This window comes from Epinephelus fuscoguttatus, linkage group LG3 (assembly GCF_011397635.1).
Source record: "Epinephelus fuscoguttatus linkage group LG3, E.fuscoguttatus.final_Chr_v1".
Taxonomy (NCBI): domain Eukaryota; kingdom Metazoa; phylum Chordata; class Actinopteri; order Perciformes; family Serranidae; genus Epinephelus; species Epinephelus fuscoguttatus.
Genome location: NC_064754.1, coordinates 37,956,184 through 37,979,042, shown reverse-complemented (window position 1 = coordinate 37,979,042; position 22,859 = coordinate 37,956,184). Strand labels below are relative to the sequence as shown.

General features: G+C 40.6%; 1 protein-coding gene across 4 annotated transcripts in view; it reads right to left on the bottom strand.

The window, feature by feature from the left end:
- Nucleotides 1-3,588: 3,588 nt before the first annotated feature.
- Nucleotides 3,589-22,859, bottom strand: part of plppr2b (phospholipid phosphatase related 2b) — a 77,169-nt gene continuing 57,898 nt past the window's right edge. For 3 of the 4 annotated variants that reach the window (XM_049567030.1, XM_049567052.1, XM_049567041.1), the window contains 5 exons: nucleotides 12,436-12,556; nucleotides 11,744-11,994; nucleotides 9,346-9,522; nucleotides 8,281-8,417; nucleotides 3,589-6,576 (listed from right to left, as the gene is read on the bottom strand). In XM_049567030.1, the coding sequence (XP_049422987.1) occupies nucleotides 6,468-6,576; nucleotides 8,281-8,417; nucleotides 9,346-9,522; nucleotides 11,744-11,994; nucleotides 12,436-12,556 (795 nt within the window). In that variant the 3' untranslated portion in view covers nucleotides 3,589-6,467. Of the gene's footprint in view, nucleotides 6,577-8,264; nucleotides 8,418-9,345; nucleotides 9,523-11,743; nucleotides 11,995-12,435; nucleotides 12,557-22,859 lie in introns of all 4 variants that reach the window. The other variant, XM_049567061.1, reaches the window with a different exon arrangement.

The window sequence follows — 22,859 nt, the reverse complement described above, 5'->3', positions numbered from 1 at the left end:
TTTTTGCAACTTGTGTTTTAGCAAGACAAAATGTGTTTAGATTTATGAGAAAAGGAGGATTGTGTTTTGTGAATTGTGTCTTAATGTGAAATGTGTTTATGGTTTTGGCAAATGGGGGCTAGTTTTATTAAACGTGTTTAGAGAACTGGTCATTTGGTTTAGAGAATTGGCTTTTGTGTTTTAGCAACTGGGAAAAACTGTAATTCCACACATTCTTCTTCCTTGTGAAAACCTGGTGTCTAAATTACTCATAATGCAACTTGACCGCCTAAAATTTGGTTACTGTAAAGATCCCGAGGAGATATAGCTGCGGCCAGAGCAGCTATGTGACCCACCCACCAGCCTCATGCCCTGTCCACCATACCTACACATCAGTCCATGATCGGCTCCCTTCCTCCCTTGGCCCTGAAAGAAAGAAAATGCTGGGTTAGCATTTAGCTAGCTAAGAAGTGTTTGGCTAGAAGATAAGGGAAGAAGAAGATAAGATTAGGTTAGGGTTACATTTTGTTACTTATAAAGTAAACCACGCCTACATTTATAATGAATTACAAAGTAGATTGTTATCTTTGTAGTCGTTTTCCGTCTCTTTGAATTTTGTGTCTTTCTGGTGATTTTGTGTGGGTAAAATGGCGGCACACACATAAGCAGCAGCTGTTGCCTCTCTGACTCGCTGCCTATTGCTCATGTTTTCTTATATTATCTATTTTAGTTTCATATTTATTGAATGAGCACTTGTTGTCTGTCTAATTTGTCTTAGTCTATTACTTACATAAACTGCACTGGCTAGGAGAAGCACCCCAAATTTTAATATACATGTACAATGACAATAAAGACCTTCTATTCAGTTCTATTCTCTGGGTTGTTTTGCTCCTTTGTGTATTTTTTTTTTGCACCACTTTGTAGTTCCCTTGCATTTGTGTGTTAATCTAAAAGACATTTTGCAAGTGAAATTCAGGTTGGGGCCTTGACACTTTGGGCCCCGGGGCCTGTGCCCAGTAGGCCATCCATGGTTTGACCTCATATTTTGTCACTGCAGTGTGGCGTTGTAGCAGGGTTCAAATAATTGCTGTGTTGGTGGGTTTGTCTTCTACTGGCGCTGAGTGTGCTTTGAAGGAATGTGTTGTGTAGGTTCCCAACGATATGTTGCTGCATCTATACACGTCTCAAAGATTCTGGGGTGTTATGCTACTAGTGACTAATGTAACTATGAGCCCCTAGTCTCAAGCAGAATTAAAGAGCAAGCTACAGGGATCTTTTAATGTTACATCTATCTAACTTCACACCCCCAGAATTTGTTCCATTTTCAAACTTGCAGTCTTCATCCCCAGTTGAGGCTGACTCAAGTGACATCACTTTTATCTATCAGATTTATTAATCAGATGTATCACATTTTGCACAGCTTCCTCTGGATGCACAAAATGCTTTGTACAACTTTTTTTTACATGTGAAGTAGGACCCCCAAAGATGTGTCAACAGACTAAGATTTTTTTTTTTAAATTGGTGGAGTTCCCCTTTCATATATTCTACCACACAGGTGTTTTTTTCCCTAAAGGATAAGTATGTACCATGTGCTGGTATACATGCTTAAGCTATGCACAATACATTATGTCGTGTCACTCCCATTCATTTAGGTTTGGCAGCACTTAGTGTTACTGATGTTAATGTGGAGGCGACCAAAGCAAATACAAATCACTTCTGCCTCGGAGTAATGGCTTTAAATTTAAGGTATCAAATAACTGACGAAAACATTAAATCACTATAAGTGGGAGCAGCATTTATAATTAAAAGCTCATTTGTACAGTATGCATTATAACATTATATGAATCACCAAAATGAGTTCCTCATTCATCTCTGATGGAAGTGAACCCGGCATGTTCACTGCAGTGACGTGACATTTTATAAAATAACTTGTTTTCCCAGTGAGAGGGAATTACTCATGTCCAAAACACTGATTTAACAGTCACAAGCCATTAGAATAACACACGTAAATTATTAAATTGAGTGGTTTTGCACTCTGACGCAGAACTTTAAAATGTAAGTGATTCATACCCTAACTGGAGTGGAAAGATGCTCGTGCTGCTCAGTAGTCAGTTTGTAGGATTGGGAACAGGGAAGCTGGCTGGCAATCAGGATGGAGAAACTGCAAGAGTGTGTGTCTGTGTGTGTGTGTCAGTGTTAACAAGAGAGACAAATAGGACACACAAATAGGAACAGAGAGAGAGAGAGAGAGAAGCAGGTGCATCACTAATGGCTTTTTAAAAAGGTTACAGCGTAGAGCTCTTCTTTTCTAATGGGGCTCCGGCTGTGCTTGAGAAGCAATTTCCGGAAAAGATAATGTTGTCGAGAGAGTGCAGAGAGTCCTCTGTTTGTGTGTGCGTGTGTGTGTGTGTGTGTGTGCCTTGTCGTTAACAAGACTGACAAACACAAACTCAAAGGAACACAAAGAGGGGGCGGGGAGAAAGACTGGGGCAATTGAGAGAGAAAAGAGAGACAGAGAGACAGAAACTGCCTGTGTCTACATTTCAAAGTAATTGTGCCATTACATTACATTTATTAGCTTGATGACTAATGCCTAATGTGGGCCAATGGAGGTCTTGTGTAAAAAGACATCCTCTTTTCTGTTTAAGCATATTTTTACATTCCTAATGTGCTGTTTGGTTTCAGAAACATAAAAATGGGGAATTCTGAAAGCCTCCCTTGGTTTCATCAGGTTAACATGGTAAACACTGCCACTTGGTGTTCATAGCAACTTACTACAACTTATTAAACTGAGGCGACACCACATAACAGCAGGTTTTTAAAGGAGTAAATCCACAATCCACTGTCACGTTGAACATTGTAATACATTGCATTTTTGAGTATTTAATCACTGCAAATTAGTAACTCTCCAGGTCAGAACAAATTATGCATACCAATTACAGGTGCCATATTTTACATCCATACTAGTCTCTAAGAAGAAGCTAGGTAACAGCCACTAAGGGGCAGTAGTTTTACATTTGTGTGTCTCAGTTCCTGAATCTACTGTGTTCACGTTGGAGAAGTAAAAAAACAAAAACAACAACATGACAAATACCCACAAAATCTGCATGATTTTTTTAAATGTATTGTATACAATTGAATGTACTGAAATTGGTACACATCTCCAACATTTAGTTATTCAAAGCTCTGACACAGATTTTCAGGTAGGTCTTCTTAATGCAAGACATTTTGACACGTCACAGTAGGAAAGGCACGGGTGTAAACACTGACTTACTGTCATGACTTAGTGGGATGCTTAAACAGAACACAGCCATTGTTAATGTTATTAGAAACACCTTTTCTCCAATGAAAAGTAAAAATGTCTGCTGTTAAAAAGGCCTATTGTTCTGAGTCTGACTGATAGTCAATATTAATTTAAAGCAGCTAAATAATAACATTCCACAAAATATCTCTTTATCCTTTAAACATACTGTGTTCATGGCTACTGTATGTCATGACAGCTTAAAACGAATAGAACTGGTACAACAGCAAAGATATATCTTTACTTAAGTGTGCAGGACATTGCAACAAATCAAGTAAAAAATGTAACTCAGCCAGCGATGTGTGGTAATTGCAATTTATTCTGGTAAATAAATACAAAACAGAGACATTTGAACATGAAAATAACATTATTTGGACAGTTATGGTGTTCTCTACCTCTTCAGTTGTTTACAAAAAAATTCAGACTGAAAAGTTTTACTGTAAGTAATCTCAGAGCTATAATGAGCACCTTCTGCTATAACAGGCATTGTTAGGACGCCTTGGCAGGGGTCCTTTGAAGGCCTGCAGTTACACACAAGCGCAAGTGTGTAATTATAGCAGCTACTTTTGACAGTTTAACTTAAGAAAACAGATTGCCAAATTAACAGTTATGCTGCCATACAATGTGCTCATTATAAACATACACACAAATCCCAATAAGCACACACACACACGCGCACACACACACACACGCTTAATAAAACCATAGCAATGTCTTCTTTATATAACCCATTGCGTACTCTCCTACTAATATAACCTGCCTGCAGTGTCCTTTTGAACTGAGAGCAGAACTAAAGCAAGTTGTGAGCCAAACACGCTGACTGTATGCCGTTAGATTTCACACACTTCTCCACCACGCTACATTCCTGCTTTAAACCAGGCCACTACTCATGTTCCTACAAGACAGGCTCAGGCAGCTTCACATTGTTCACACAATTGAAACATAATGATAATGCAGTATATACTGTGTAAAGAAACCTATATACTGTACAAAACTATACAAAACTTGCTCGTGGTGCCTCTGTGTCACACACTGGTCTGTGCCATTGGTTTCCTAAAGTCAGTGTGAAGACAGGACGATGGACTGAGGCAGGAAATAATGGGACAAGATGGATGGATAAAACAGCCGCATCAACAACAGATGCCCAAACTACTCTTATAAAAACATTCATTTTGGAAAGCAAAGGGAATAAATACACAGTGCTGGACCTGCACATTTGGCGCCCTAGGCAAGCTTCCCCTGGCAGCCCCCTCTTTTATATTCATTATATTCATTACAAACAAAAACAAGAGCTAATCTGAAGTCAACACAAATAATCAACTCAGCTAACAAACAATAATAATAAATATCAGACAATAAAAGAATAATGTATGTGCAAATTTGCAAGTTTTAACTTTTTTTTTTTTTTACTCTTTTGTACTGAGCCCTGGATGGCTTTTGCCTTTTCATTTTTTTCTTACTCTGAAGATCTCCACACACACTCCACTCTACCATACCCATTAATGCTCTAGCATTAGCTCACTTCTCTCTTGCGTCATATTTTGGGGGGAGGGGCTCTGGGTGGCGCCCTAGGCAGTCGCCTTTGTCACCTATAGGAACATCCACCTCTGTAAACAGGGAGCTGCAGAATTAAGTCCTAAAACTCAGAAGTGAGTTAGCATATGAGCACTCCTAGTTCCCTTGTCTTGAAGTCAATGGGTTTTTTGAATGGGTTTTTGGTTAGATGCCTAAAATAAGGTCTATGGTTAACACAAGCTTAAGAGACATTCACGTTTCGTTCTATGACATGAAATATGTCAGACAATACTCCACTTATGAATTTTGAAGCTCTGGCTAAATGAGACTACAGAACGACAGCTTTGTTGTGGTGGCGATGTTAAATCATGTGATGGTGGTGTAGTTTGTTCATAGCCTAACATTAGCTTTTGGTGGCTGCATTTAGGCTTCAAAAATCACACACACAATCAAGCGATGATCATTTGTGAAGATCTTCTTGATGAACAATACATGTAAGTATCATAAACTTTTGTTTGCCACAGATCTTATAATCTTTAATAAACCAAAATCCAATGGAAAAATCCCGTAGGCTTTTTTTGACGAGGGGCGATGCCAACTTCTGCATCAGCCTACAAAAAACTTTATCCCTGCACCACTCTTAACATTAACATATAAATACAGGTAATCTAATGAGAAAACAAGGACAGGCATTAAACTGTTAAATGGGGTATGGGAAAAAGAAAATGAGACATTTATCCAAACTAGCACTAACAAAGAACACATGAGAATAGGCAGTCGGTCAAATGATAAAACCCTCCAGATATTTCACAGCATGGACGTAGAACCTACAGACATTTAGAAACACACACCTGAATAGCAAGTAGATAAGAGATATTTGGAAAGTCGATGGTAATCTAGTTCACCTCAGGGATGAATTAACTGATGCCCCCAAAACAAATGTGGTATCACAAGCACAGCTCTAGCGTGTATAAATCTCTCCTCTGTCACTTCACACAATATACAGCAAGAGATCAAACCCACATCCCCCAAAACAAATAAGATACAACACAGTTTACTGAACACCAGGTTGGTTCATCTGTGCTATAATTTACAAAGGTGCTTTCCTCTTTGATCACGTCTCTTGTTAGTTTCGAGGACAGAAATAAAAACTCTGTACCATAATACTAGACGGTACCTGATTACATAAAGGTCTTTGTTTATAATCTTGTCCTTTTTTCCACTGTATTGTCCTGAGTGTTGCAAAATGGTCTGTTGAGGACAATCCATCGGTGACTGGAATTTTTTTTGATCCCCAAACCAAAGTGTTTTATCAAGTCATCACCAGCCAACAGTCTTTAGAGTCACTGTTGGGTCTATGTGGAAAACAGGACAAGGAAATAGGACACAGTATTGCTTCAACAGCTCTGGCTTTGGCGATTCTTTCACACCTGAAAGAAAAAGGAGGCCATCTTGGAGGACGAACAGGACAGAGCAGGACAGAGAGACATGTATCCATGTCCTATTGGTCCTTAGCGGATGACAGGTTTCAGCCATGCTTGCCGTGTGCACGTGTCGCTGTTCTGCCTCCTGTGATTGGTGGAGCTTCAGACCTGCGTGGATTTGACTCGTCTGAGAGGATGTCGTCCAGCGGGGTGGGCAGGGCAGGGTGGGGGGCATTCAGTGGGCAGGTCTAGACTGCGCTGGTGAGGCAACGCCGTGAGGGGAGGAGCACATCGGGAGGGGCGGGGGACGGGATTGGCTGATGGTCATGTGATCTCAGAATACGGTAGCCCTGGAGCCTAACAGGAGGGAAGGGGACAAGGAGAACATTAGGAAAGATAGAGAGGGATGGAAGTAAAGAACATAAAACATTTCAAAACATGTGGGAAGTCAAAACCCCAAGGGAATAAGGCAGATAAACTTTACTTGACTGAGACAGCAAGAGACAAGAATGCAAAATGATGATGTCTAGAGATAGAGTGTGCACAACAGAGATATCAGACAGAAAGAAGCATAAATCCAAATACAATGAAGGAACCAAGGTTATCAGTGAGGACAAAAAACAGTCAAAGATAGCCCCGTACACATTTAAAAACTAGATTGAAGGTCTGCAGTCATGCAAGCAGTGTTGTCAGGCTATATTTACAGTAGGCATTGTGGTGCTTTGAGCTTAAAGGACAGTTCACTGTATAATCAAAAACACATATTTTTTCTTTCACCTGTAGGGCTATTTATTAGTCTAGAATATTTTGGTGCGAGTTGCAGAGTGCTGGAGATATCAGTCATAGAGATGTCTGCCTTCTTCCGCATCTTCTATAGTGGAACTTGCCTCTCTCCAGAAATCATGACCTGGTTACTCAAGATAATCTGCAGTTCTTGTGAGTAGTTTCATGTAGGAACTTTTTTTTTCTACCAAACTACATCCACCAACCGTATCACTGCACAGAAAGTAACGTGCATCTGCTAGCTCACTTAGCACCACTGTGCTAGCTAACATTACAGCTCAGCCAAGGATGCCATCGTTATATCTCACTGTCCCATGCTGTCACAGGCTTCGTGTCAATGAGTAGATGCACGCTTCCTTCTGTATGGTGATACAGTTAGTGAAAGTAGTTTGGTAGAAAGTAGTTCCTATATTAAACTGCTCACGACAAGGTCTGTGGATTATCTTTTGTAACTGGGTCATGATGTCTGGAAAGAGGCATTGCTTTTGAGTTTTTCAAATGCATTTTTTGGAGCTTTGAGCACTACAAGCTGAGTGCCATGTAGTTCCATTTTACTGGAGAGAAGGCAGACATCTCTGAGATCAATATCTTCAGCATCTGGCATCTCACCCCAAAACAATCTAGACTCATAAAGAGCACTACAGGTAAGAGAAAAAATATGTATTTTTCATTTTAGGGTGGACTGTGCCTTTATTTGCTAACATTAGCATGCTAACATGTTGGTGCTTGGTAGGTTTTCATGTGCACCATGTTCACCATCTTAGCTTATTATGTTTGCATGGTAACATTTGTTATTATAACTTAACACGAAGAACAGCTAAGGCTGATGGGAATGTAGTTTTACAGCTATTAAGTCATAAACAACACTATTGGGCAAATATAAATTCTGACCGGAAAATGATGCAAGATTAAAGTTTAAAGAATCCCCAAAGTTGATTAGCTTATAAATCATCCTGAGAGGAGCATGAATGTGTGTATCTGTTGAAATATTCTATTTAACTCAAAACTATAAATGTCAACTTCACGGTGGTGCAAGGGCAAAAGTCAGAGGATCACAAAAGTCAACAGGATTCATCTTCTGGGAAACCAGAATGCCCGATAGCTGTTGAGATATTTCACTTTGGGCCAAAGTGGTGGAGTGACATTCCCGCAGCCATGTCGCTAACATGACTAATAAGTATTTGCTCACCAAAAGTGCTTTTCAGGGAAAAACAACAACTATTTTTTCAATGTTTTTCCAAATTGTTTTCCCCCACCCTTACCTGGAGGCCACTTAACTTTTCGAGTGGACTCTCCACACGGGGCAGACTGAGGAGAGGAAGCCCAATTGGGGGCTCTGGGCGCTGTGGAGGTGGAGAAGTCGCCATCGCCATCGCTCTCTGGGTTTGCTGGAAATTGTTGATCACACATGACACCTGATGGAGAGCATAGAGAAGAGGTAAAAGAAAGAGGAGGGCAGAGATTCGCTCCACTGCACCACGAAGATGGGCGATTTTCTGGTGCGTGAAATGCCTGGAGTGCGCTTGGGAACAGATACTGAAGAGGACGCTTACAGTGGGAGAGGGAGAGACAGAGATAAAAGAAAGAGAGAGAAAGAATGACATATGGGCGGAGGCATGGACAAAAAGGGGCAAAGCACAGGGAGCACTTTGATCTTTAACATTAACACTGACCCTAGGAGTGTTTTCAGAAAATTGATTCAGGCCAAGAGGTCCCGAAACCAAATGACAGTATTTCAATGTGTTATATAAAGATTCAGATCAGTCCATTCAAATTCATAGATGTGAAAGTGTGTGTGAGTTCTCCATTGCACAGGCAGCAAGGCTCTCTCAAGCCTCCCTTAATCATCAGTTCATCCTCCCACCATCTCTACTGCACCCACATCACACCAACACTGCTCTCTCTTTGCTTCCTTCTCTAATACAATCCTTCCCTTCTCTCTTCAACATACTATCCTGCCATACAAAAGCAACACACAGGAACGTGCCTATTATTATACTTATTTAGCCAAAGCTGATTAAAGAATTGGCCACACTGTCCTGATATCAGTGGTAACTGAGGTATGAGCGCAATGCAAAGGGGCGATGATGAGCTAGCTAATGCGATACACAAATGCACCTTATTTGTCTTTTTTTCCCCTTTTTAATCTACTTATTCATAATTATTTGTATGGTTATTTATCTTAAATATCCAGTGTCCTTTCCTTTACCTCTTTTCCATCCATCTACCACTATCTCTTCCTCCTCCATCCTTTTTTCGATCCCTGAAATTCCATCCATCTCATCTTTCCACCCTCCTTTCCCTCCCCATATTTCCCTCCCTCCCTCATCATCTCCTTCTCACCAAGAATGCAGCAATGGCCCCTCCGGTGACAAACCCAGCCAGGACATCATTCCAGTGGTTTCTGTGTTCAGTCACTCTCACCACCCCCACCAGCACGGCCAGAGACAACAGCACCAGGCACAAGGTGGGCTTGGTCAGACGGGTCCCCTTGGTCCTGAACACCAGGGTCACGTACATCTGGAGGAAAGAGATGTATTTGAAATTAAAAAAAAAAAAGTGAGCTGGTTTTGAATCTCCAGGTCTTCAGTTATCCATCTGAGATAATTTGAACACTGCTGCAGCTTAAATATCTTAATAGGCTGAAGAGCTTGAATGAGCCACAAGAGGACGCACTCTGCAGTGATTTCAGTGCAGCTGAAGGATTTGATGAGAGAGCACCATTAACACTGCCATACTTGGCTTAATGTTTCTAAAAATGACAGGAACATGGCACACTGTAATTAAAAAGACGAACAAAGGCTCAATGCAGCCGTGCTTTAATCATAAATAAATGTTTCTACCAATATAATGACAGAGACTCACATGCACATGTGTTACCCTGGGAAAGGAGGTCATTTGGGTTAAGATCAGGTGATGACTACCACAGAGAAAAAAATGCAACTGTCAGAGTCAGTATGCACATCAAGCGTTACAGCAGATGTGAATTTCAGTATGTGGGAAATGTGCAATCCTCTGAAATTATTTAAAGTGTTAAACTATTATCACGTTCAAGAATATATATAGGAATTAACCTAATTTACTCATATATTCTTTGTATTGGAATTTGCACAGCAGTGACTGAAAAAATAAATAATTAATCTAGAAATTTAGTTTTTTATGTCGTAGTGCCTTACATCCATAATTTACATCTACAGGTTGTCTGAATTCAGTTTTGTACTGTTCTTCTCCACATTAAATTGAATTTGCAGGCTACGTATTTGTAAGCTTTTCAACAGTATTATGTAAACGGACTAATAAGAAATCAGCCAGCTGTGAGGTTATTAGCAGGCAGTCATAAGAAAGCACTTAATAGGTTCCTTCCTTTTTGGAAGAATTTAATTTTTGTCCTCATTTCATATTTCTTTCTTTTTATTTTTTTGTCAGAGTCTCTAGTACCACTTGCAAATGAGGCAACTGCAACCTTTATAAGACACTGATAAGTAACTTTTAGCTTCGTTACTGGTAAATAAATTATTCAATAATGATGCTTAATAAATCAGTTATAAGAAAAACCTTTGGACTGCCAGGCTGTATATTGAAGGCTAGCTGTATGCTGCTTTGAAAAATATTCTTCTAATGGCTCTTAATGCTGGGGTAAGCAGAAATCTGGAAAGAGCAAGAGGGGAAAACCTAAAGAAACAGCTCTGGGTTTTGAAGCCAGTTTGACAGAGTCCATGTGGAATTTTAACCTCTGGGCCTGTGGACTGTTTCCCATGGTGGGAAGTGGGCAGCAGCTTGAGAGACGGATCTTTGGTCAGCTTGAGTTTGGCCAGTGCAACACTCCAGCACTTGATGTCATATAGCAGGCTGGTGGCCAGCGGCAGCGGTCTAACCTGTGTAATGGCAGCAACAGAAAGTTTGCTTTTCTGGTGGGACGTCGGGGCTGTTCGAACTCCAGGAGTGAGGCAGAGGACACGCTGTGACTTGAGGCTCTAGCTAATGTTTGCTAAATGTGAACTTGAAGCTGCAGCTTTGAGCCTTTGGCTCTGCTTAGCAGAAGGCTAAACTAATAGCAACATTTTCTCTCCATCTCTGAAATACTTCACTGTTATTAAAACATGTTTCATTGCATTTATTGTCAGACTCTCTTTTCGATAAGTCTGTCTTCCTTTTTTTGGGTTGCTTTGCAGCATGGGCAGTCAATGCCAATGCCAATGCTGGAATAGTAACTTATTCTGCAGGATTGTCTGTCTTTGAATCAGGCTTTAACTGAAGGGACATGCATCACATCTACATTTATAGAACAGCCAATAGGACTGCCCTCTTTCTGAAATGACCTTTGATTGGCCAAAGTCTCCTGGCATGAGCTAGATTTTCTAAATCCTGAAAACAGAGCCAAGACGAGGTGCAGAAGTCTGATGTTATCTCAGTCCACTTGAATTACGACATACTAATAAAGTTTATTATGGGATTTCTGCCCAGTGAAACCAAAATAAATCTAAGTACCCTAGCTTTAACTGATGTATTTATAAAGGATAAGTAAATGATTTATTACCATTAATAAACTCCCTGGTTCCACCGTATAAAAGCTTTTAAAAGGTTTTATTATTTAAAGGATTTATGTCTTTATCAAAACGTTTATTCTGAGGTATTTTCACCTTCTTTAGTAAAATTTTAGTAAAACAAAAGTAAGCCTAGTGGCACTGTCCAGTATTTGTTTTACCAACACAAGAGTCAGTCATCAACAAAAGCTCCCTACCACTGTGTAGATGGCTGAATAAAAGCTGAGCGCTGCGTCTTTGGAGGGGAAGGATTTGCGGGCGGACGCCACCAGGTATGGGTTTCCTGTGCAGGCTCGGCGCTCTGCTATGTACTGCAGCGGAGACTGGCAACCCAGAGCAGTATAGTTCGGCCTGCAGGCAGTCAGGAAGTGAGGCGTCTGGTTTCCTGTCACCACTTGACCTGCATTGGCAAAGATGGTGGTGGTGAAGAGGCCAAAGGAGTACACACCTGTGTAACAAAAGAGAGGTGGAGTGAGAAAAAGGGAGGGTCTATGTATGAAAGCTAAAAATAATTGAATAAGTGAGACTGGTAGGAATCAGAAACAGGCGCTTTAATGGGAATTAAATCCTTACGCTGACTGCCAACTGTGTGGGAGTGAAAGTCCAGACAGACATAGCCCTTTGCTTTTTTGCTTCACATCTACAGTCCACCACTTTAAAAGATTCATAACTTAGATAAATACAGAGATACAGAGATGATGAAAAAGATCACAGAACATCAACAGAACAGAAGAGAGGGCAAATTAGTCCACAGGAGACCTAAACTAAGGACAAGGGCTCTTTCTGGCCTTTAGATAGAGGAGCACTGGTGTAAGTCTAAATGAGCCTTGGTCCCAGAGTACAGAGGCTCTATTTAGTCAAAGCTCTGATCTTTAGGACTATAACTGACCCAGAAAACGTACGATCCTTCGGAGGAGAGGGTTGAAATAACAGCAGTCAGCAGTCACTATGGTCTTCTCCTGAGCTCCCTCTGTCTTCACGAAGAAACTGGTCACTTCCCCGATCAGAATCTGGGACAGAAAGAGAGAAACCACAAACATTTTATTTTTTGGTCAAACAGAAAGCTAAAACTGCATGGTTAAGGATTGATCAGCTCCACTGAATATTCTGTCAGTTAAATATGGTGCGCAGCAAAATTATTCATGAGTGTTCCTCCCTCAGCCTTGCAACGATTACATTTTTCCTTGGCCAGCCTGCTTCTTATTTCCCTCACCATTTGGCTGATTTTATGCTGCTTTAGTAAATCCCAACATTAACACCTCCCATTCACTCTCATCAGTGGGAGTTTGTCGACCTCAATGTCTCATAGACCTTCCTTCTCTCCATTTCTCTTTTTTTCTGTACACATTAACTGCTGCTCCATAAAAACATGACTACACTTTGATTAATAATGTCATGCAGGTCAATGTCCTCAAAAGCCAACATTGGGTTTGCCAGATAACATAAATCAAACACATCTTATACTGTTACCATGATATATGTGAAATGTATTAATGTTTTACCCCACCCTGATCACACCTCAATAAAACCTCCATTATGTTTTTACTATTATAGCCTGAACACATTTTGAACACCCATTTAAAGAGTACACACCCCAAGCCTCTGGCAGCTGTTTGAAAAGCACTTTTAAGAGTTTAAAAACCAAGTCAAATCAGCAGGACATTGATCTCTTCTGACAGGGGAATGAATCAACTAAACACCCCATAAAACGCATTCCCGGACACCGTTACACCCTCCATACTGAACCTGTCTGATCAGGGGACCCCTGCTGACAGAAGCATGGATAGATGTAGGTTACATACTCATGCAGTATTCATGGCCAGGAGCGTGGGACGATGCTAATGCATCAAAGCTCACGGCGCGCTCGGTATGACAGATGAAGGCTGAGGTTTACACTAGCACTGATGTTATGGACTCAGAACCACCAACGGGAGCTTCAGAGAGAGTTGTGGGGACTCGTGTGTCAACATAAATTATGTCTTTGTAGTATGACGCGACCTGAGTGCTGCAAAGCTGTGCAGCCCTGAAGTCATGTGTGTTGGTGAATGAGGCTCTGGGTTCCTTAGGAAGTCATTTCAAGATATGATGGCTGTGCAGTTCCTTTTGCTGAAATTCACAGCAGCACTCACTACAAGTTCTTTCACTTCACAAAGTCTAAAAGACATGTGCCTTGGATAATTAAAGGTCCAGTGTGGAGGATTGAAAGGCATCTAGTGGCAGAACTGCTATATAATATTCATAACTATGTTTTCATTAAAGTATAATCACCTGAAAATAAGAATTGTGTTTTCATTACCTTGGAATGAGGCATTTATATCTACATATGGTGCGGGTCCTTTTCCAAGAGTCCACCATGTTGTTCTACAGTAGCCCACAACAGATAAACTGAACACTGGCCCCAGAGAGAACCATTCACATTTTCATGTTGGGGAGAGGGTTTTCACACTGGAGAAGTTTCACTTCTGCCACCTCACTGCTAGACGCCACTAAATCCACAACACACCTTTAACTCTCACTGATCTTTTGGTTCTCTAGTAAAACATAGATGGTGAAAACTCACCTGCTAAGTTATTGTCTGCAGCCATATAATGACAGCATGCAAACTGAACTAAGTTTGTTGGGTTTGCAAAGGCTGTCATTGTGCTACGACTAATTGTGCTATAGGCTACTTAACGTCCTCTCTAAATGGAGCAGCAGCAAGTTTCAGGGCCATGGTGAAAAAATTGCAGCCAAGGACAAATGTGAAAGAAGTAGTCCATCACATGACATTATTGACTCTTTGAAGAAAATTTGTGGTTGATAACCAAGGTCAAGGAAAGCCCACACAAAAAGCCTAGAGAGAGCAGTCCAGGGCCGTACATAGATTTAATTGTAACCTGATACATCCCCATCCAGTGATTCAGGTTATGTTTTCTTGTTTTCAGCTTTTCAGGTCACAATGTCCTGTTTTTTTGGCGCTTACCAGACAGAGGTGTGGACTTGATTCATGTAAATGGGACTCAAGTCAGACCCAAGTCGCAAATTTGATGACTTCAGATAACTTGACAAAATCAGAAAGACTTGCAACTCGACTTGGACTTTAACACCAAAGACTCATGACCTCACTTATTTAAAACCTTCCCCCGAGCCCAAAGACTGAAATTATGTTATTTAAAAAGATTGCCACAAATCAAATGATTTCCCTTCATTTTCTGAATCAACTAATATTAGCAGTTAGCAAGCTGATGCTTAGCTACCATTAGCTTAACAGTTAAGCAACTTTTTAACCAACTTGTTTTGACGAATTAATACAAATTTCAAAGCATTAAGGATTTTTGTAAATTTTAATATATTTTTAGCTTCTCTATTGTTAAATGACTATATTTGGTGAAGAGTGCGTTGAGACTTGTGTACGATTTGAAACTCAAGACTTGAGACTTACTTGTGTCTTGCAAAACAATGACTTGGTCCCACCTCTGGTACTTAGCTTTTTCTCTCGTTTCAGATACTTCACTGCCTGCCCTCCTGTGTTTCCTGTCTGTGTGATAACCTTCCCCACCCTGATAAGTTCCACCTGTCCCTCTTTATCCTGCCTCCCTTGTGTATTTAGTCTGTGTCATTACCTTTGTCTGTGCCAGTTTGTCTTCACTATTCCTTTTAAGCATCCCAGTACTATTTTTCCTAAATTTATTCCTGGTAATACTGGACCATTTTCCTGTGCCTTTGACCAAAACTTTGCCTTATGTTTTTTTTGGATATCTTTGCCTATATTTTCAGACTTTGGCCTGTGTGGTGAACTCTGCTTTCCTCAGGATATTAACTCTTATTCTACTTTCACAGGTCACGCATTTGAGTCCTTTCTCCGATGGTTGCCAGTACTGCATGATAAAACCTTTCCATTTTGGCTGTGTAAACAAGCAAAATTTGTATGACATGGTAATGGGCTTTGCAAATAATGAGGAGGACAAAAAATTTTAACAGCTAAAACTTAACAAACCTCTTTAAAGAAAAAAAACTATACAGCAAAAAAAGTACAAAGAATCTACTTGAATATTCTTCTCTGCCAAACACACTGATTATGCTTTATTTATTGCTGCACGGGGGTTTGTGTGTGGGGTCAGACATAAAACATTATTACTGGAGCTGGTGGAGGTTTGGTTCTTGACTGCAGCGGGTACTTTGGCAGAGCTGGTGGACACCAAAGATTAGACGGCTGGGTCATGTGAAGCACATTTTTACCTCCATGCTGCTCCAAAATCACATCACCCACTGCCCATTATAAGTCCATACTCCCACTGCCAGAATTACTGAAAAACTTAAAAATAACTGGATGAATGGGTATCAGGTTGGAATGTATGTTAATGTTGTGTGTTAAAAAACAGAGCTCATTATGTTCCATTGTTAGGGTCTGGAATTGTATTCACAATTATTACAAGCACATGTGGCCAAAATCTGATTTTGTTTTGCTCTCATGTCAACATAGAAATAAAAATTTTTCCAATCAGAGCTGGGCCACTTTGATATGTGGTCCTAATTCTGATACATATCTGATCACTGGCTATGCAACCGCTTGAGAATGGTAATATCGACATTCATGTATGTGTTTCCCCATCCATGGTTTCTCCAGGTCATACTTCACAGTGCAGGCACAGATTACTAACCAAACTGTGTTGGACAGGTCTTTGAAATTACAGAAGGCTGTTGTAGCTGAACTGCTGATGTGGTAGGCTGCCCTAATCGCCAGCCAATACAGTGCGACTGCCACACACGTTCTGATGAGGACAGACTGCCTACCTGTGGTGACAGTGTTGTAACGAACCGACAGATATTGGAATGTAGCCCGGAATATTGTAAGGTTTGGAGGAAATGTTCCTCCATGAAACCCTCTACATCACAACCCCATCATTCTGGACTCTCCTCTCGAGCTAGTGGCCGTCATCCCAAAACCAAATACCTGTTGCTCTAAAGGGTATTTCTCAGAAAATAAATACAATCTCTCAAACAAAAGCACATGGCTAATAATTATGCAGAATGAGGTCATCAAATCATTCTACTATGCCCTGTAATGTGAAGGTAGCCCTATTGTTTGGAACCTGAATAGCACAGCCTGGTCCTGCTCACAGGCTCAGTTACCATCACTTTTTTTTTTTAGTAATTTCTTCTGTAAGTCTTGTTTTTTTTACCCAACTTTTATTTGGCAGGGACTCCTAGTTTTCCTCCAGTAAAGTGCACAGTATGCATTACAGATTTCCCCCTGCCATGTTGGTTTCAGAGAGATTTGTGCTCATTCATCTTCTCCTGCAAGTTCTCCTGCAGAGTGAGGTGATCCCTATAGTGCAAACCTCCTGTTACGCAACAGACAGACTTAGTTCGTGATGGCCATATATATACTGCACAGCAGGTAGTGTAAATAAATGGGCCTCCTTCACTCAGTAAGTATGTACATATCAGTGGGCTATTGAAACCTACAGAGCCCTTTAATGGCGCTGTCTGTGCTTCATTAAGTATAGTCTCAATAAGTTCCATTCAGAAAACAACACTATAAAAAGTAGGTCTTGCAACATGTGGTTTCGACAGGTCTCACATTTTCAGAGTGGCTGTTTCCAAGCTTTGGGCTGCAGGACACGGAGGCAGTCTTCCCTCAGTTCTTTGAACTGGATTTAGGTGTGGTATAAAATTAAACCAGAGGGCTGTGCCAGAACACATGTAGTGAGGTGACTATATACTCAGGGAACAAGACCAAGAAAAGATTCAAACACCACCAAGAATGTATCTTCGCAATGTCTCTGCAACAGAAAACTACGTGGACAAACTTTAACATGAGACTGACGTGTGCTCTCATCTTGGCTCATGTTAAATCTCTGCAGAAACTGTTACTGTCCTGATGTATTTCTGGGAGATGCTCTTGTGAAGTGAGTGTGGGGGAGAAGAGGAGGTAGAAGAGTGGAGGAGACAGCATCTTCTGATGATTGTCAGCTAGCAGCAAAAGGGCAGAAGGCATAAGAGACTTGCAAATGGTGTTGTTGGTAATTAATCACCGGGAAACTGAGATTACAGATGAAAGAAAAGAGGCTGATTGCAGCATAATTAAAACTATCAAAAGGCTCATTCTAAACTTCCTGAACTGGCTTCAACGGCTTTCAATGCAGTAGAGTGGTGTGCATTAAAACAGGAACATGTATATCATAAATGAGATTCAGAGTTACCACTAGCTTAACCTTAAAAAGTAAGACATCTATGCAGGGTAGCAGGATGTGTAACTGACACAGCTGCTGCAGCCACGGACCTAATTAACACCCCCATGTACTAATTAGCTGCAGTACATGCACATCCAATTGCCAAAGCATAAGTCTAATGATGTTAAAAACAGAAGCAAAGACAGGACGTAAAAAAGTAATATCTGAATTTGGGCAGTCACTGGCTTAGGGGTTAGAGCAGCAGCCCCAGGCACAAAGGATCTGTCCTCACTGCAGCGGCCCAGGTTTGATTCCCACCTGCAGTACATTAGACAGATAATGTTTGGAAAATAAAAACATGGTCCTCTGCCTTTGCAAGAATCCACTTCATGTGACAACACATTCTCGCTCCAAACTCCTCAAAAACCAGTGGCCCCAAACATCCAACTATGACAGGTACCCTCCAACATCACCTCCGGACGTTCGGGAACGATGTGTCAAGTTATGCTTGTTACATGCATTGTGTCTTTTCAAAATACACTTCCATTCTCATAGGAAATGTACGGTTTCTGCTTATTAAATGCATGCAGTCTCTTTTCAAAATAAACTTAGAACATTGGTTAAAAAAAACATAATTAGGTTTACTTCCTTAGTTTTAGGCAATAAAAGCTCAAGGTTAGCTTTAGAACAAACATTATGGTTTGGCTCATGAACTGCAGTCAAACTGTTAAACTAGGCAGTTCTGATCAAATATGAATCATATCCTGTTACTATATTGCTTATTTCTCACTGCAAATGTAACATATTTTAGTGCAGTGTTTAGCTATAAAATGAGAAAGTTTGTGAACTGGCCATCATGTTGAAAACCACCGCCCACAGGCCTGAGCAAACTTTTACAGCTAAACAGTACATTAAAATACGTTTCTAAAAACATCTGAGGTGAGAAACAGGCAATGCAGTAGCAGAATCTTGAATTCTATTTGATTAGCGCTGCCTTGTTTGACAGACTGTCGGCAGTTTATGAGCAGTGATTGACACGACTGACAGCTGTGTTAGAGACTCCTTGGCTCTGATTGGTTGTTTTTGTTCAGCCATGGTAGATTTTAGCAAACGACATCAGAAGCACCACGAGGAGGAAAAGGCACATGATTTTTCACAGACTGTCTCATGTACTACATTGTGGATGCAGTGAAAGTTTCAGCATATAAAAGTTACCAACTACAGTTTTAACTAAAAAGTGTGGGTTGAGGATGAAGTTGCCCAATCTCCAGACTTTGCTTTTGACTAGATTGTCAGGTTGCACAGTGACAATAAAATATTTCAAGAACAAGCCGACTTTCATGCTTTTCACCCCATGTTTAGATTCAACAGCGTGGAGCCCGAGTTCCTTGATGATTCCTTGAAGGCAACATCAAACCAAAGTAGTGAAATTCATAGAGACTGAAGGGCATGTAGGAACACAGAGGGAGAGACGTTTGTAATGTGCATATCTGCACGTTTGTTAATAATATAGAAGCTCCTGGTATTGGCGCTGACTTGTTGAAACATGCATTTGAGGGTTTGCATTTAAATGAATTATTCATTTCGCTTTAGAATTCGTGTTGCACCGTATGAAGCTACTGATAATAACATCGGACACTGAATCGCCTTGTTACTCCTTCTCTGGCAGGTTCTCCCACTGTGATGGAGGATGCAGTCTAAGCCCCCATTAGAGAAGCGGTTGCCATGTCCACTCCTTTACTATTCGCTCTATTACTTTTTTCAACAACTCCCAAGCTAATGTGTTCACATCGACATTCGATAGTGATGGGCTCCCACTGAGTTGTTATATGCTACGTTTCTCCCGCAGTCATGTATTCAAAAATATCTAGTGTCAATACTAATCCTTTTTCATACTGCTCTCACTGAAAGGTTACTTCCTGCTGCTCCACTTTAATCACAATAAAAGGTCCGTAATAGAAAGAAATATAAAATGTATTGATAGCACTAGGCTTTGATGTAACCCTGGTTCTCTCCAGCAGCTTGTAATTCAGAGGTCTCTGTGCAGTAATCAATATTCATGCAAAGAATACACAAAAGCTACAATTTTCAAGTACAAAGCCTGCAGATGATAGCAGATGTTTTCATGGCAGCTCTGTGCTTAATTAGATATCTAAGTCACAGTCAGGACTGGAAGCTCACAAGTTTTCATGTTTGGCACCCTGCACTGATAGTTTTCTACTAAACTAATGTACATTCATGTTGGTCATGCACACTTCTACATGTCTTCTGAGTCATCACAGGGAAGTGTAGCAAATAATAAATACCATCCCTGGGTTGTGATCCATATTGGTTCACTTTTTAAAAAGGAATTTCACTTATGTGTCACTGGGAAGTGCTCCTTAGTTGATGAGTAGCTGGTGAACACAGTGAAGCATTTAAAGAGACAGTATATCCCCTCAGAGTTGGCAGAGACCAAAACAGAGCTAAAAGGAGAGGGATTATTGGAGTTACATTGGTCAGGTAAGCTAAATGAGTCCAAATGCTAATGTTGCTCCATGTCTGTTGGATGTATAAATAGGCAACTTTTTAAAGGAACAGTTCACCACAAAATCTTTTAAACTGTAGTGATATTTATCAGTCTAGATTTTTTTGGTGTCAGTTACCAAGTGTTGGACAGAAGAACAAGCTACTCATGGACGAAAGACTTGTGCTCCTGACTGTGAGAGACATGAACATAAATGGCTTCCTCCTTGGCTGAGCTGTAATGTTATCTAGCTCAGTGGTGCTAGTTGAGTTTTGTCTGGTATTAGACAGAACTCTTTACACTCTGTTTTCATCTTCAGTCGGAAATTGTTTCCACTCTGACCGATTTCTGTGGGGGAGGAGGATTCAATTTTCCCTAACCAGTCAGTAGAGACCCGAGACCCATGTATCCGCCTGAATCTAATGTCATGTAAGTCCACACTGATATAGGCGCCTTTCAAGACACTCAAGGTCACCTTACAGGCAAACACAGGGAAAATAATAACAGATTAATAGAGTCAACCAGATAAGGAAGAAAGTAACAAAAAAATAAAGAATACAAATAATAATAACATTACAACAAATAAATATTCAGTTAAACAAGTTTAAAGTGAATAAAATTCCGTGTAAATAGTGGATGTGTGTGGCTAGACTGATGGGAGTCAGATTGAATAGGCTATTTGAAAGAGATGAGTTTTGAGGCTGGATTTGAAAGTGAAGAGAGAGTTTGATGTTACGAATGTCTGGTGGGAGAGAGTCCCACGGGCGGTGGGCAGAGCTGCTGAATACTCCACGGTAGTCAGGCTGGCTGGCGGGACAGTGAGGTGGATGGAAGAGGAAGACCTGAGAGTGCAGGTGGAGCTACAGGGGAGCTAGGTTGTGGATGGCTTTAAAGGTAAAGGTGAGGAGTAAGATCTTAAAGTCAATGTGGTATTAACAGGGAGCCAGTGAAGCTGCTGAAGGACAGGAGTAATGTAATTGACGGAGGGGGTTCTGGTGATGATGCAAGCGGCAGAGTTCTGGACCAGTAGAAGTTTGTGGATGGACTTGAGAGGGAGACCAAAAATAAGCCAGTTATAGTAATCAATACGGGATGTAACTAGGGTGTGAACAAGAACAGCGGTACTGTGCGGTTCGAGGGATGGGTGAAGGCGGTTAATGTTGCATAGATAGAAGTAAGCAGACCGAGTGACATTACTGATAAAAGCTTGGAATGACAGAGTGCTGTCAAGGATAATGCCCAGACTCTTAACCTGCTGGGAGGGGGAGACAAAGGAGTAATCAATATGAAACTGTGTGTGTGAAACTGTCAATTTTTGCTCAGGTGGATTTGGTGCCAATGAGAAGTAATTCAGTTTAATCACTATTTAATTTGAGGAAATTGCAGGAGAACCAGAATTTGATTTCCTAAAGGCAATCAGACAGGGAGGAAGGCGGGAGGGCGGAGGTAGGTTTGGTGGACAGATAGAGCTGGTTGTCATCTGTAGGACAACGGAAGTGGATGTTATATTTATGAGAGATATAGCTGAGAGGAGGTAGATAATAAACAGGAGGGGACCCAGGAAAGAACCTAGAAACACAAGAGTGAAGCACAGCTAATTAAAACAAACTACAATGTCATGTGACCTTGAGAAGACGTGTCGATTTAGAACAGCCTTGGTAGCAGCTTCTATCTTATCTATATAGCACTCATAACTGTTGTAATTAACCCCCAATGGCTCGTGCACACTGCTTGAAAACATCTTGAAAACAAGATGGAGAACAGCTTCATGTAGCAGCAAAGGTGAGTTAGCAGTAGATGTACGCTTCCCTCTGCACAATGATACATTTGGCAGGTGTAGTTAACCAGGAAAAAAATAGTTCCTGCATGCAATTGCTCACAACAAGCTCTGTGGATTATCTTGAGTAACCAGGTCATGACTTCTGGAAAGAGACAGTGCTGATAAGTTTTTCAAATGTATTTACATCTCTACGGCTGATATCTCCAACATTTGGCAACTCACACCAAAACAATCTAGACTGATAAACAGCACTACAGGTAAGAGGAAAAATATGTATTTCTGAATTTTGGGTGAACTACCACCTTCACTGTAACAGCTTTCTGTGGTGGCTAAAGAAATGCATAATGCAGGTGTTATGCTGTGATCTTGTGACCTTTTGCAATATGCACCTCACTTTTTGGGTATGCATTAATGCCAGATTTTATTATGTACATTTTAAGGCATCAAATAAAACACTGGCACCACTGTGTTGGCTTATATTGTATCTATGGTGTTTATGCTGACATACAGTGTGCTGTAAATGGAATGTATTGTGTATTGTGATAAAAAAAAGCCAATAGTCTCAGTAGTAACAGTAAAAAAAAGAAGATAACATATTGCAACTATATATAAAACACACTTTAAATTTTTTAATGACAATCTATGACACTGAGAAACTACTGCTGTCAATAATCACAGTGAAAACTATGTTTAAAATCAAACATGACATTAAGAATCCATCTTGCCTCAATCAGCAGTCTGGCTCTCTGTCTGTTTGCTTCCATTAAGACCACAGCTTTATTTTATCAGAACTTCTCTCAAACCGCAGAAACATGTCACAGCAAGTACGAGAAATGCCATTTGACATTTACAATACAGCACCTGCATTCCAT